General features: G+C 35.9%; 1 protein-coding gene across 1 annotated transcript in view; it reads right to left on the bottom strand.

Annotated features, from left to right (window-relative positions):
- The window catches only part of ltk (leukocyte receptor tyrosine kinase), a 49632-nt gene that overhangs the window by 23630 nt on the left and 10792 nt on the right, over positions 1-15210 (bottom strand). The window contains exons 2-11 of the mRNA XM_015044291.1: positions 14696-14835; positions 12390-12527; positions 6920-7069; positions 5907-6007; positions 5651-5811; positions 4071-4165; positions 2985-3050; positions 1944-2118; positions 721-871; positions 502-630 (exon numbers count right to left, since the gene is read on the bottom strand). Coding sequence (XP_014899777.1) covers positions 502-630; positions 721-871; positions 1944-2118; positions 2985-3050; positions 4071-4165; positions 5651-5811; positions 5907-6007; positions 6920-7069; positions 12390-12527; positions 14696-14798 — 1269 coding nt within the window. The 5' untranslated portion in view covers positions 14799-14835. The remainder of the gene's footprint in view (positions 1-501; positions 631-720; positions 872-1943; positions 2119-2984; positions 3051-4070; positions 4166-5650; positions 5812-5906; positions 6008-6919; positions 7070-12389; positions 12528-14695; positions 14836-15210) is intronic.

The following is a 15210-nucleotide window of genomic DNA, read 5'->3' as shown; positions in this document are numbered from 1 at the left end:
AATTTTATTAAACATCACAATGAATTCAGCTCAAAAACATTTAGTGTGAACAGGACTTAAATATAAACATTTACCTTAATAAAACACACGAGTCAGATTAATGTAACGCACTTCCATCTCAGAACACAAAAACACGCCGCTAAGCATTCTGGGAAATAGTTCCCACTCATGTCTTTTTCTTCTTTCAGTTTTTTTTAAGTGCTGACATAAAAACTCTAGTTTATTCAACTAAAATTAATAAACACAACTTACAGCTGTAAGTTTATCTTTCACAAACTCACATTTAGGTTCAAAATCTCAAACTCGTTTAATTTATTTGGCTTAAAGAGCAGAAGACAGCAGACACAACTAGATGCAGCTCAGATGTTTTACAGTGTAACTGCAGGACAAACCAATTTATAATAAAGAAGAAAAGTTGATTTGCCTGCATGATCAACAAAATGTGTGAGAGTCTTTTATTATTACAATCACAACCAGAGAGAGCAAAGTGATTTGTGCCACCTTGAAGATGTAGGTGGCTCCTCCGCCGCCGCCGCCTCCACCTGCACGCTCCGTGCCTGTCTCAGATCTGCGGTTGTCTTCGATGACAGACGACTCTCCCAGACATATTTTCTGTGTAAGTGGATTTCTCTGGCGTAGGAAGATGAGAATCAGACTTAAGGAGAAGGCGTTGTATCTGGGTCAGCCTTTGAACGGACGCATGTCAGCTTTTCCACTCACCCCGGGGCAGGCGTCCTCTCCCTGGTGTCCCACCAAAATGTGAAGTACTTCTCCTTTTTCCAGGGGAAATATGGCGGAGATAAACACCCCGTGGTTTCGTTTGTTGTGGTTTTTGGCTCCTTTTCCGCCTGCAGCGCCATATGCTGAGATACTGAGGGAGATCGCAGCAACACAACGGGATTAAACTCAGAAAGAAACTACACTTTGGCTCAAACCTCAGCGAACAGCTGTGCAGTCGATTTCTGTCACAGATACAAAATAAAAAATATTTTACCCTGAGGATCTTCCTAACCTTTTTACCTACAAATACAGAGCATGGGGATTGTGTAATGTAACCTACAAACCTTTTCTGTTCCCTTACCTCATGCTTCCTCTGATGAAGATAAGTCTTGACTGACAAATTAGATTTAATAGAAAAACAGTTAATTATACTGAGCATGAGCAATAGGATCACAGTCTTTGACCTTTAGGTCATTAATAACAAATATAAATGGTAACGACAGAGTAGAAATCTAACTTTTACTAATATCAGTCTTCCATATTAATGAAGAACAGAAGTTTGTGAACTTTTCGGTGACTAATAGCAGTAAATGTGGGGGTAAAATGTGCAGTACTGTTAGGCCTGACATATATATTCACTTTTTAGTACTACACTTATTTTGTTTAAAAATCTCATGAAAAAATGAAAAGATCACGGGTAAAATGGGTTACAAACTGTAAACGTATTTAATAGGAATTGAGGTGCAGCACTGATTCTTATTAAAGTATTTTTTTCTATTTTTTTTAGACTGGTTGGACCAAAAAAAGTGTATCCATATTCTCTTGAATTTATATTTTAGAGATTGAATTTCAGGATTTCAGAGCATCCACTTGGAGAAAAGTGGAAAATTCTTCACACACTCATATATCTACACAGCATGAAACCAGTGATATTTTTTCTTTGTTTTATCTCTCTAAAAGCACAAAAACATGTTAAGAAATGTTTATTATGTCACGTCTTTCTTTACTGGATCATCTGAAATAAACCCAGAGTAACTCAATCTTTGCCACAAATGAGCTCTTAGCCTTAATTTAGGCTAATTTTGTTATGCACATTATTCTACAAAGGTAAATTATGTTGGACTTCAGATTTAAATAAAGTATGTGACGTGTTTCCAATACTAGGAACCAAGTGTTTTTGTGTCTAATAAAAAGGTAAATGTTTGTGTTTCATTTTCACTCACTGGTATCGATTGGTAGCAGGAACCCTCCACATCTGGACTCCTTTCAGGGGGCCCTCCTTCCCCACAGTGACGCTGACGTTTTTGTTCCTGTAGGTGCTGTCGCACTGGGCTTGGGTCGGGCCGTGGGGGCCGCTGGCACCGCACGAGTTAAACCACCACGTCATCAGAGAGACTTCTGTCCATATGGAGAAGATAAACAGTTGGAATCAGCTGGAATATTAAGGACATGATGTGAAAAAGACAGCGGGAGACTTTGGTAAGGTTTTCAGAGAGAATGCAGTGGCGCCCATAAAGGGGGAGTAGAGGGGGACATGGCCACCACCGGAAAATAAAAATAATAAATATTTATTCTAAACCACCCTGAGTCTAGTCTGGCCAACCCTAAGAAGATTAAATGTTGACCAAATATCTTAAAAATTTAAAGTTGTAAAGATGTAACTTATAAAAAATATAGATTTTTTACTAATTTGTCCAAAATGTCATGACAGTATGGCTTGAGGCAGATAATCTATGAAAATAATTCAGCTTCTTGCCTTCGCTCAGTTATATCTAGAAACAACCAATCAGAGCCAGGAGGCGGCTCTTAGCGTTGTCAATCAGGAGGGAAAGCGGTGCTGCTCATTCCCTCCTTTTCTTTCTCCTACGCTGCAGCTTCTTCCAGACAGCAGAGCCTGACATGAACGCTCAGGCTATATAGCTTGGCCAACAATAACAGCGGATAATTAGTTTTCTTGTAACGATAAGTTGTTTCTCCACCACAGCACATTTAGCAACACATTTATGAGGTTGATTGACAGCGCTAAGACCCTCCTCCTGGATCTGATTGGTTGTTTTTGTTTTGGTGCTTTTAACAGAGGAGGAAGAGATCGACCTGTTCATTTGTCTTGTACTGTTTTAACAAACGTAGAAAACATATCTTTAATAAAAGTTACATAATGCAGCTTTAAGTGGAATTATCTGAAATGTGAGTTCTGTATGCATTATTCAATATTTAAGGTAAAATATTAGACTGTGAATTCTCCAGGTGTTTCCTGTACATACCTGTGACCGACGGCTCAGGAAGCGGACTCAGGAAATCGAAGTCAATTTGCTGCAGCGAGTTGAGATCTGAGGACAGACAGGAACATCCAATTCTGACTGGACAATCGTCCAAAAGAATACGACCTTATTAAAACAAGTGTAGAATAATAAGAAAAGATGAAAAACAGAGATTTTCTGAGCAGGAAAACAACGTGGATGGCTGTTTGATTGTCCTCCAGTCTGCTTTGCATGCTGGCTTAGAAATCTGCCCACTTAGTAGCGGGAATGTTTGTGTGATGGGTTCAGCCAAGCTTTTCCCTCAAACCAATTTTGTGTTTTTAAATTCAATTAGGAAAACGAGGGCTTCAGATAAAAAGCACGGTGTTGTCGAGTACAGAGCAGCAAAAATGTTCAGTTTAGAGTTCCTAAAAGTAGCACTGCTTCAACATATTTTTACCCAAGTAAAAGTAAAAATTCAATTCAAGTACTGAATAAATGATCAAAACAATCATTTAATATTAAAAAAATACATCAGAAAGACCAAAATATAAAGTTAAGGGGATGTGAAACTTATAAAACCTTAACAGAAACTGCAGAAACTTTACTCAGGTGAGAGTAGCGAAACTTCAAAATAAAAGTACTCAAGTAAAAATAAAAAGTACAGTGTAGTAAAAATAGTAATTTTTCCCCTAAAAAGTTACTCAAGTAAATGTAAGTGAGTTAATGTTACTACCAAACTCTGCATGTGCTTACTGAGGAAAATAAAGACTCTTATTTAATCAGTTGTCCCTTTTAAGGTTTTATCTGCATTTCTCTTAAATTATGCCTATGCAACACCAGCTCCTTCACAGCTGAGCATAAAAAGGTTTTGTAAGTGTGGGAATTTAAACCCAGAGTGCAAAAACTCTCAGAGAGAAGAATGCTGGCACTCACTGCTGCCATACTGCGGTGAACGATTCATAACAAATCATTTGAGCGCTGGTGTCACAGCCAATCATGAAAACAAGGCGTCATACAGGAGACCAAACACATCACACTGTCTTTATGAAGCACATTTATCATTTCTGAAAGTTTATGCTTTGACAACGGCGGCGTGTTTACGCCTACCTGTTTCGAAGCAGGCCGCGCCGATGGCGATGTTATCAAACGCGAGGTCAGCGTTGGAGTTTCGTCCCCACGCGGCTTTGACGTGGACGTGGAACCTGAAAGGAACCAGAAATCAGAAAGCAATAGAAGCTCTTACAAAGGAATAACTGTAACATGAGCAATGATAGACCAGAAAACAGAAACAGATGACATTTTGTCAGATCCCTAGTACTTTGTTGTGTTTTATTATGATTGTGTGTGACAGTTCAGAACAGAGAACTGCGGCTGACAACTGGTGGGAAAATGAGATGTTGTCTCTACAAGCTTTGAGGATCTAAAGATTCAAGATTTTCTCTGTTTTTCTTTGCAAAAAAGCTTAAAGGTGACCTTTAATGCTTCCTTGAACAGGTTAGGAGAAGTCTCTGGGCGATAAAAAACATTTTCTTTACATTTTTTAAAAAATTATTCTTAGATAATGACATTTTAGTACTTCAGAGCTGCTTTAGGGCCGCTTGTCACTTTAAATCCAAATAAGCTGCTGCTGGGCACAAGAAAATGGCTGCAAACAGATGCACAATCATACAACCACACATCTTTGAGTAGCACAAGTGGAGCCTCCTGCACAACAAACAAGAATGAAGAAAGTGATTTCTCAATGGTAAGTCAACAACAAAACACTTTTTTCCCAGCAGCCGTTGTACAGCGCATACAGCTGTAAACAAGCTGACCAAACATGTTGGAGCTCTGCTTGGGTTGCTAGGTAACGGTTCTGGGCTCAGCTAAAGTTGCTAGGTAACGGGCAGTGTCCATCGAATGCGACTTAATAATTGGGAGGTTCATGAAATGCCTCACCAAAAAGTAAAAGAAAAAAAAAATTTAAAAACATCTGGTTGGGTGTTTTTAAGCACTTGAACTGTTTTTAGATGCAGTTGAGACCCAAATGAAAGTATAAAAATGTACAAAATGTGAATTTGAAAACAGAACAAAACAAAACTCCAGACAGAATTTCAGTCAACAATCCATCAAAAAAATCAAACATGTCTATTAGATGTGATTTATTTCTATTAGCTTCCTTCATCTTGTTATGATCTTGTGGCGATACAATCGGCTCTCAATGCTGAATAAACATGAATTATTAATACCAGGGTTTCCCTCAGTGTTATATAAGCCTGGCGGGCCACCAGGATTAGCATTGTTAATTTATCTTAGGTTTTATAAAAGTATTGCCTCTTTTTAAGTCTTTATAGTTTGTGTTTAGGTATTAATCTTTCAAATATGCATAACTATTAAGAAATATTTTCAAATTTCCTGTCAACTTTAAACATTTTTAGCTCAAAAACATGGCAGCCGGCTGGAAATCTGTCCTGTCGTACCGAGTATCAGGCTTGGCAGGTTTTCTGGGGGAAAACCTGAATACATGAACATCTCCATCCATTATTACTTCCATAAACAGTGCGCTGTTAACCTGCTGAAAATGTGGGTCATTTCAGACACAAAACACTAAAAAATCATAATTAGATTTTAAATTGAGCATCAAGACCGACGACTTGAACACCTGAATTTAATGATTTGGTGAGTGACCAAATACTTTTTCTACATACCCATGACTGAGGTCAGTCACTTCCAGTGCAACTGCTTTCCAGTCGTCCATCGACTGGCCTTGTGTCTCCCAGATGAGAGGCGTATAGCCGGTCCCGTTTTCCTCAATGGCAACTTGCAACGAGCCGTTAAACAACCCGTACAAGTAGAGAGAGAAACGCATCTGCACAACCACAAGGTGTTTCAGAAATTACTTACAATAACAAAAGAAACAGAAAATAAATGCATGTGACTGGATGACTTTATGGATGTACTGACCTGGCATGCAGAAGTAGAGATCGGCGGAGGGAAGAAGGAGCTGTGAAACGACGCTTCTTTAAGGGGACTGCTCCCTTTAACCTGCAGGTACAAGAAGTGTCCTGCAGACGTACAACAAAATGTCACAATGTGGAATCTTTACCATTTATTCATTTCTTTATTTACATGATTTAAAAGCCGTAGGAAACCAAAGTACTGCACAGTTCAAGCAGAAAATATAAACACTGCAAAAACACAAAATCCTACCAGGTACTTTTTGGTCTAATTTCTAGTGCAAACATCTTAAAACACTTGAAATAAGACAAACTAACTAAAAAGTAGTTTTAAGCAAGATATAGAGGCTTGTTTTAAGGAAATAATTCCTTATTTTTGATGAAAATGTACTTTAGTTCTATTGGCAGATTATTTCACTTACAACTTCCCATGCTATAAATTAATTTATCAGCCAGTGGAACTAGAATTTTTTCATCAATAATAAGGATTATTTACTTAAAAACTAATCTACATCTTATTGAAAAGTTACTTTTAAGTTAGTTTGTCTTATTTCAGGTACATTAAGATATTTGCATTAGAAATTAGACCAAAATTACTTGGTATGATTTTGTGTTTTTACAGTATTGACAATAAACAATCACCAAAGAAAGTAAGAGTCTAGGGCTACCCAGAATGAATTACTTATTTAATTATCACTGTTGTATTAATGTTTCTAAATAGACATGAATCAAATATGAAATTTACAAAAAATAGTTTGACCTCTTTTAATAAACCTGTACCTTCCAGCTTGAGTTAAGCATTAGATAAATCCTTAAAAATAGTTAAAACTTGTCAAAGAAATGTTTTGTATTCTGACAAAAAGAGGAGCGAATGGTGCAGAGGAAACTGGGTCATTTTTGACCGATTTCCTCGGTGCAGTGATTCGTTTTAATAGCAGAGTCCTCCTAAAACCAGGCTGTAAATCACATACGCAGAACACACACACACACACACACACACACACACACACACACACACACCTGGTGTGCGCTGAAGAGTGACGCCCTGCATGTCTTGTTTCTGCAGAAGCTCATCTCCAGCGACTCTCCTCCATCCCGAGTGCTGACTGGACCCGGCCCAACCGCATGAATCCGACTCAAACGAGCAGTACGAGCCAAAGGGAAGAGCGTCTGCCAGGGAAGCAGATTATTATATTTCACCGAGACGCTGAACACAGCTGCAAGAACATCCACAGCACAAGATACAGTTTTACTAAAGCAACTAAATCTCAGTAGGACTTAGTTCGTTTAGGCAAAACTAAACGAAATGCTGCGACTAATTAAACACAAAAACATTTTTATTGGATAATGTTCTTATTTTTACCTGATTTACAATAAACCATGGCATATTTTCTGTAAAAGAGTCATTTATTAATAACTGCAAATCTAAGAATTAAAGGAATCTTGAATGTTTGCCTTACAATGCAGCTCTGGAAAAAACTAAGAGCCCACTGCACTGACCCCCTTGAAAACCTCCTGGTTCTTCCACCGAACACTGATTTCTGAACTCTTCCTGAGTTAAAACATTAGTATTGCTATTTCTAAATGAATATGAACTTGTTTTTTATTGCATTATCTGAGGTCTGAAAGCAATAAATCTTTTTCTGCAAATAAAAACTAAATTTCTGCTTGGAATTTCAGAGGCACGTTGTCAGTAGTTCATAGAATAAAAGAAAAATGTTCATTTTACTCAAACATAAACCTATTAAACGTAAAATCAGAGAAACTGATCATTTTAAGTGGTCTTAGTTTTTTCTAGAGCTGTAGCTGCATTTCCACTGAGGAACCATATAATTCCTCATAATTGCACAATTTAACATTATGAAAATAAATTTGTTTAATGAAAACAGGCCAAAACGTTTTGGGGCTTTGATAATGGTACTGAAAATGGTTTATTTTGTAAAATTGCAATAGAAACACTTTATTCAGATCACGAGTCACATGATCAACAACCGAATGTTGCCACTGGCAAAACCCACGAAGAAGACCACGACAGGAAGTAGTTGGAGGATCATGGTGCGGTTTTTTATGACGTATCGGGTGAACAAACTGATCCCCATTTGAATTTAGTTGCATTTCTAATTTAATGGAAACACCACAATTGTGTCATTTTTTGACATTAGTAGAATATTGACAAACTTTTGTAATGTAAAACGCTCTGAAATCTTTTGTATCAATTTTATTTTTCTGTCAACAAGAACAAAATAGAAATTCGTTTTTTTAAGGAATGAATGCACTCAAGTCTGCTTTGGAGAAAAAGTTGTTGGATATTTGTTGTCTTATTTATAAGCAAAAAACACATTTAGTATTAAATGACAGGGCTGTCAAAAGTACAGCCAAGTGGCCGTTTTCAGCTCCTTGACTGAGTTTTAAGGCTCCTGACAGAAATGAAAGAATCCTACAAATTTTGTGCACCGCTTTTGTTGAGTTAATTAAACTTGGTTAACCACAGCGAGAATTTCTACAGAAAGAGTGACTAAAATCCTGTAATCAGGGCTGAAAATAAACTTAATTTTGTAACAAGGCAGAACAGTTTTTATCAAGCTCAAGGCCTTTTTTAAAGTTTTGGCTCTATGATGAGTTACAAAATCCTTTCCTACAAAAAAGTCTGACTATTTTTGTTTAAATAAAATATCGTAAACGTAGTTTACTGTTGGTAAGGTGAAATATTTACATGTTTTTGGCTTTATTTTCAACTTACAAGTCAAGACAAAAATTAAATATAGGAAACAGTAAGTCCCCACATGTAATAATAAATCTAACAGGCAGCTAAATTAATTAAACAGATATTGGTAAATAATGAAACCTGTGATTACATGCAGATTAGCAACTGCTGCATATTCACCATGTGTTTTTAATTTTCTGTCTTGCATGTTTTTTTCATTATGTGATTTATTATTGTTTGCAGAAAAAGGACACTGCATGGATGAACAATTTGAATGACACAATTACAGACGAGGCTGGCTGCCATTGTTTGTTTGCCAGATGGTGCAGGCTAAAAAAACTTAACAGCAATAAAACAAACATTCAAGCTAAAAACAAACACACACAAATAAAGAACTTAAATTTACATAACAAAGGGGGTACATGACATTGCTTTATTTTTCAGTGTTTTGTAACTTAATCATGTGATTTATGTTTTATTCTTGTTTTTTAGCAGCAACTTGTCGAGAGCTGCAGCTGAATTTAGTAAAATAGACTGAAGCGCTCACCTTAAACAGCATGGTCCCTTTTAAACAAATAAATAATCCTTTCCATTTTATAAAAATGAAATTAAATTTGCCCTGAATCTCATCTGAAAGGGCCTCGTTGCTTGAAATTTCACCTGAAATGAATTCACAGGCATAATCTGTACTTTTCTCAAATTATGGTCACTTGGAATAAAGATTTATGTGAGAAATTTATGGGCATAACTCTGGGAGAGATGAGGAAGTGGAGTGAGAGGGAGTTTCCATCTTAAATGGAGACCAAAGCATTTGCATCAGATCACAACCTAAAGGAGTAATGCTGCTCTTAGAGCACCAGAAACACCAGGGGAGAAATCAAAACAGAGAAGTGAGTCCAGTAATCTTGTAAATATGGGTGGGATTAATTTCAGTAAATTAACTACATAGATTTTAATTTTAGAAATAGTTCATTGCTGTCTTTTCCAAAGCTGGAACCTTTGTTGTGTGTTTCTGGTACGACGGTAAATCTGACGGACAAGCTACATCCGCAAAGCCGTGGATGAAAAAGCCTTTCGTTTGGGGAACTTGGGTTAATTATTGCTTTAAAAACAATTTGAAGGGACTGTTGTTGTGTTCATGTTCTGCTAAAAGGAGTTAGCATATCAGCGAAGCTATTCAAGCCTAAAATAGCATCTCGATGCTAACCATGGTGTAGCAGCGCAAACGTCCTAATGGCAACAGTGTTCACAAACTAATCCACATTTCTATGTAATTTTAAATTAAGTGAAAATGTATTGTCAACATTCAAAAACTGAAAACTTTGCCCCAATCTGACGGTTGAATAACAGAAACTGTTTGTTGTTGCGCTCACATGTCTATTCATTCAATAATTTTGCAGTAAAAAGCTTTTCTGATTCAAATATATGGTGTACAATTAAAATCTGTTTAACTTAAACAGGTTAAAAACAAATATAATTGTTGCTCAGCTTGTGCGTCTATTCAGTAATTTAGCAGTAAAAATGAGTTTTAAATTATAATTGCTTATTTTGTCGAGAAATTGTTTTCAGTTAAGAACTACAAACCCTGCAATTAACTCACTTAAAATTTTTTACTCTAATACTCATGCTCACGCTGTCAATTGTTCTAATTTATTCTCTTCTCAGCTGGACATTTTCTTGAATCTCAGTAAATTATTTTTATGAACAGCACAATGTATTTTTTATGCTGTTAATTTGCCTTTACTGTCTTTTCACAGACTATTTTTATATTTTTACATCTGTGTGAATCCACATGCTTTGGCTTTTCTTTCACTTTGCTGCTGGCACACTTGAATCTTTCCTTGAGGAATAATAAATGTTATTTCTAATCTATTCTTGGTACCTTTTGACCTTTGCAGGTGTGGGTAAAGGTGGGATATTCAACAAGTTTAGGATATAGTAAGGGTTCACCAATTGCAGTTTTCCGGCTGATTACAGATCTTTTAAAAAGCCTGACCTGCCGATTCCAATTTTGGCAAATAGCATTTTTTTTGTCTGAAATGTTGCTCAATATAGCAAGAAATAATAATAAAACATAGCACGTTATTTTTCTGTTGCTTGCTGAAGTCTTGAGAATTTACTTTTCTTACTACGAGGACAAAATATTCTCTTCTGATTTACCTTAAAGTATATATTAAAATGAACAAAACAAACCCTTTACCTCCCATTTCGCCTGGAAAAGGTGGTGTAGAGTCAGTACCGAAAAGCCGGAGTTTATTATAATCACTTACAGGAAGTAAAATAAAAGGATTGCTCAGCACGGTGACCCAGTTCCTTCCCTCTGGGACAAACAGCCCAAGGAGCTCTGAGTGCTTCGGCTTCATTACTGCCTTTTGAGTCGCAGCAGGGTAAAAATGTTTCTTTACACGGCATGATTGATGTTTTCAAATCTAAGAGTCGGTACGTTTCTTAGCAGGAGGTAAAAAGTAGCAATGAATCTTTAGGAAAGTTGTTTTGAAACTCTTCCTTTATTTACTAGGAGTTCAATATCTTAATATTAGGCAATGCTAACTAATCATTATTAGCTTTATTTGCCAAGATTGTAAGATTTGCCACAAACAAGGAATTTAACTTAAGATGACATTTAAAATGAGTATAGAGAAAATTTTACAAAGTATTTTTGGTCTAATTTCTTAGTAGAATTGAAATAAGATAAAGTTAACTTACAAGTAACTTTCAACAAATTGTAGAAGCTTTTTTAAAGTCTTTTTTTTAATTGATGAAAAAGTACTTAAGTGCAGATTATTTCACTTACAAGGGAAAATGTCTTCTTATAAGTAAAATAATCTCCCAAATAGTATTTTTCACCAATATGAAGGAATTATTGACATAAAATGAGCTCCTCTTTTTTGCTGAAAAGTTAATTGCAAGTTAGTTTTCTCTTATTTCTGGTGTACCAAGGTATATGCACTAGAACTAAACATAAAATACTTTTTTATGTTTTTGTCAGAAAGAAGCTGTAAGCAGTATTTCAAGACTTACGATCCGTTTAAATCAGTGGTGTCAATCAATCAATCAATCAATCAATCAATCAATCAATCAATCAATCAATCAATCAATCAATCAATCAATCAATCAATCAATCAAATTTATCTGTATAGCACATTTCAGCAACAAGGTAGTTCAAAGTGCTTTATATCATAAAACAACTAAATTACAAAGTACAAATACAAAATGTAAAGACCTTTTTTTTTTTTACCTACAAAGCATGCTAATTTAACTAAATGAATTAAATATATATTTTTTAAAGCATGAGGTGTGTACATCTGTCATATTAGTGTGCATAGCCAACATTTTAAAATGGAAAATTCAGCCATAAGAACAGAATCACTTTTTGGATTATATTTGGTGTATTTAGTCAGGTTTAATTAATTAAAAGCAGATTTGGGTGGACCAAAGTTTGCTTCTGAGTAAAGTCACTAAATAAATGCGTTACTATTTACTACAAAATTAACGAAAATGGTTATTAAAATATAAATACAAGATTTGAATTTGTTTGCAATAATTTTACACAAATAAAAAACAATATATTTTTTAATTAACACCTTTGCTTGGCAGGCTGAATCTCTGTAGTCTTTGAATTGTAGTTGGCAGCAACTAAAGAATCAGTCCAGGGGCCACATATGGCCCCTCACCCGCAGTTTGGACACCCCTGGTTTAAATGGGAATCTCTGTTTTGTTTGGAAACTCTCAGGATAAGTCGTGTGAAAGCTGCTGAGGCGCAGAGAGTCAGGAAGTGGCGCTCACCGCAGATCAACCCCTCGTCTTCTCCTAGCGGACAGTCGGTGTGGAAGTTACACACTTGGCTCTGATCGATGCAAACGTCCGAGTTCACGCAGTGGAAAGATTTTCCACACATGAGGTTCAGGTCCAGGGCCTCATCACCTGCAGTCACACAACAACTCCATGATTACTCAGCTTTCAAGACGAACAAGGAAACCTGTCAGTAGGTAAATGTGATCTAAAATACAAGCGCTGCAACTCACCACCCAGATTATATTTGACCGCATTTTATTAAACTTTAAGGGGGAGAAGAGCCGATGAGTGTTTGCATATGGAAAAGAGAAGTTAGTCCTTCACACTAGATGAACGGACTTAAAGCTACATCATGCAACTTTTATTAAAAAATGTTTTTTTACATATATTTATAAAGACTGTCACCATGTCGTGGCAGTATGGTTTGAGACAAATAATGCAATGCACCACTCCCAGTCAGAAGCAACCAATCAGAGCCAGGAGGCGGGTCTTAGTGCTGTTAATCACCTTACTGTATGCTGCTCAATGTGCTAACAGTGGAAACACAACTTAAATGCTATTCTAACTAGCATTAGCATTTATGGCTGAAGCAAAGCAGAGAAGAAGGGGAGGGGGGGAGCATGAGGATGATTGGCAATGCTAAGACCCGCCTCCTGGCTCTGATTGGTTGTTTCTGACTGAGTGGTGTATTTCTGCAGTTAGTACTGGGAGAAGACATAATGACAAACATGATGACAATTTTAACAATTATGTTTTATAAAAGTTACATACTGCATCTTTAAATCATGATGAATAATAAAATATTCTTTCTAAATACTTGAGAATAGTTATACAGATTAAGAAATAAAGTCCCTCTGCAGGTGTTTTCGTCTTGCCAGCACAGCAAAAGATTAACAGACTGAACTCTGGAGGTCAGGTAATGCTTTAGTCCTGATCTTAAAATATGCACCGACGCCTTAAAGCAGCGTCTCAAATTCAGACGGAACTCCAGATCTGGTCCCGACAGCGAGGAAATATAATCCCTGGCAACAAGATTTTAGAGCAGTAATGTGAAGCAGATGTTTAAAGAAACTGGGCAGGGAAGATCCTATAGACGGGAAACTTGAAGAATTTGGTAATTTATGGATTTCTTCTTTTAAGTGAGGGTAAGACTCAAGGTAGAGAGAGATTTGGAGATTTTAATTTGATTTTTGAGCATCAGATGATTTGCAAAAACACAAAATCTTACCAAGTAATTTTGGTGTAGATTAGTGTAAATATTTTAGTACACTTGAAAAAAGACAAAACTAACTTACAAGTAACTTTGCAGCAAAACACAGGAGATTTTTAAGTAAATAATTCCTTAAAATTGATGAGAAAGTACTAGTTCCACTTATAACATTGGAAAAATGTCTTGTTATAAGTGGAGCTGGTACTTTCTCAGCAATTTTTAGAAATTATTTAATAGTAAGAAATCCTACATTTTCTCAAAATTTACTTGTAAGTTAATTTTGTCTTATTTCAAGAGTTCTAAGATATTTGCACTAGAAACCAAAAACAGTTGGTGATATTTTGTGTTTTTGCAGTGTAGGGAGTCAAAAAAGCAAAAAGATTTTAAAAAAATTTATGTTGAAGAAGAAATTTCAGAAATCTTGTTTTTAGGGAAACACTGATTTGAAAATTTGAGCCAATAACCAATATTTCCAGCTGTTACACACAGGTCTGTAAAAAAGTAAGAGACCACTTAAAATAATTTGTTTCTCTGATTTCACTTTCTCTAGGTTTATGTTTGAGTAAAATGAACTTTGTTCTTTTATTCTATGAACTACTGACAGCATGTCTCTGAAATTCAAAGCAGAAATGTAGTTTTTATTTGCAGAAAATGAGAAATGGCAAAATAACAAAAAAGACACAGTGCTTTCAGAGCTCAAATAATGCAAAGAAAACAAGTTCATATTCATTTAGAAACAACAATATTAATGTTTTAACTCGGTTAGAGTTCAGAAATCCATATTTGGTGGAAGAACCAGGAGGTTTTCAATGGGTTCAGTGCAGTGGGCTCTTAGTTTTTTTTTCCATATATGTACATTTTCCAGCTTTTAAACAGTGAAAATAAACTTAATTGATGCATAATAATGTATATTTGCTGTTTGAACCATTAAATTAAGCTGCAATAACTGTTTTTAGAGGATGTCGCAAGTATTTGTGCATGACTGAGTTTAAATAAGCAGGAAAGAGAAAACTATAATGAAATTATTAAACATTTTGAACAAGGTTGCATAAAAAACAAACTGAGCTGCAGAATAAACACAAATCACTTGAGCCACAGTTGATGAAATCCAGAGAGTCCAGAGCCACAGTGGCTTCTCCTTCACCCACAGAGGAAGTGTAGAGCAGCGTCACTTGAATCGGTTCATCCATCTGACCAATCACAGCTTCATAAACCTGCCATTCATTCCTGGTCAAAGGAAGCAGAGAAAGAATTTTAGTAATTCATTACTAGAAACTTCTGTAGTTGTAAACATAAAAATATAACTTAGATTTTCATTGTCCTGTTTTCAATCAGTTAGGATTACCAACATTTATTATGTTTACCAAATGACAGAATAATAACATTTCTTAGAGGTTTTCTCAATAGTTTGCTGGAATCTTTAATAAACAGCAAGAAATGGGAAACAGGAAATATGAACAAAACAAAAACCCTGAAACTAACATAAACAGAAAAAAAAGAAATGTTACTCAAAGGAAATAATTTTAAAACTCAAAAAATGATAATTACAAATGGTCTAATACACATGTGTCAAACTCAAGGCCCGCGGGCCACATGTGGCCC

The sequence above is a fragment of the Poecilia latipinna genome, unplaced genomic scaffold (genome assembly GCF_001443285.1).
Source record: "Poecilia latipinna isolate Pla-1442-1.1 unplaced genomic scaffold, P_latipinna-1.0 Scaffold667, whole genome shotgun sequence".
NCBI classification, from domain to species: domain Eukaryota; kingdom Metazoa; phylum Chordata; class Actinopteri; order Cyprinodontiformes; family Poeciliidae; genus Poecilia; species Poecilia latipinna.
The sequence above is the reverse complement of the archived record's forward strand: the minus strand, read 5'-3'. Positions and strand labels throughout refer to the sequence as shown.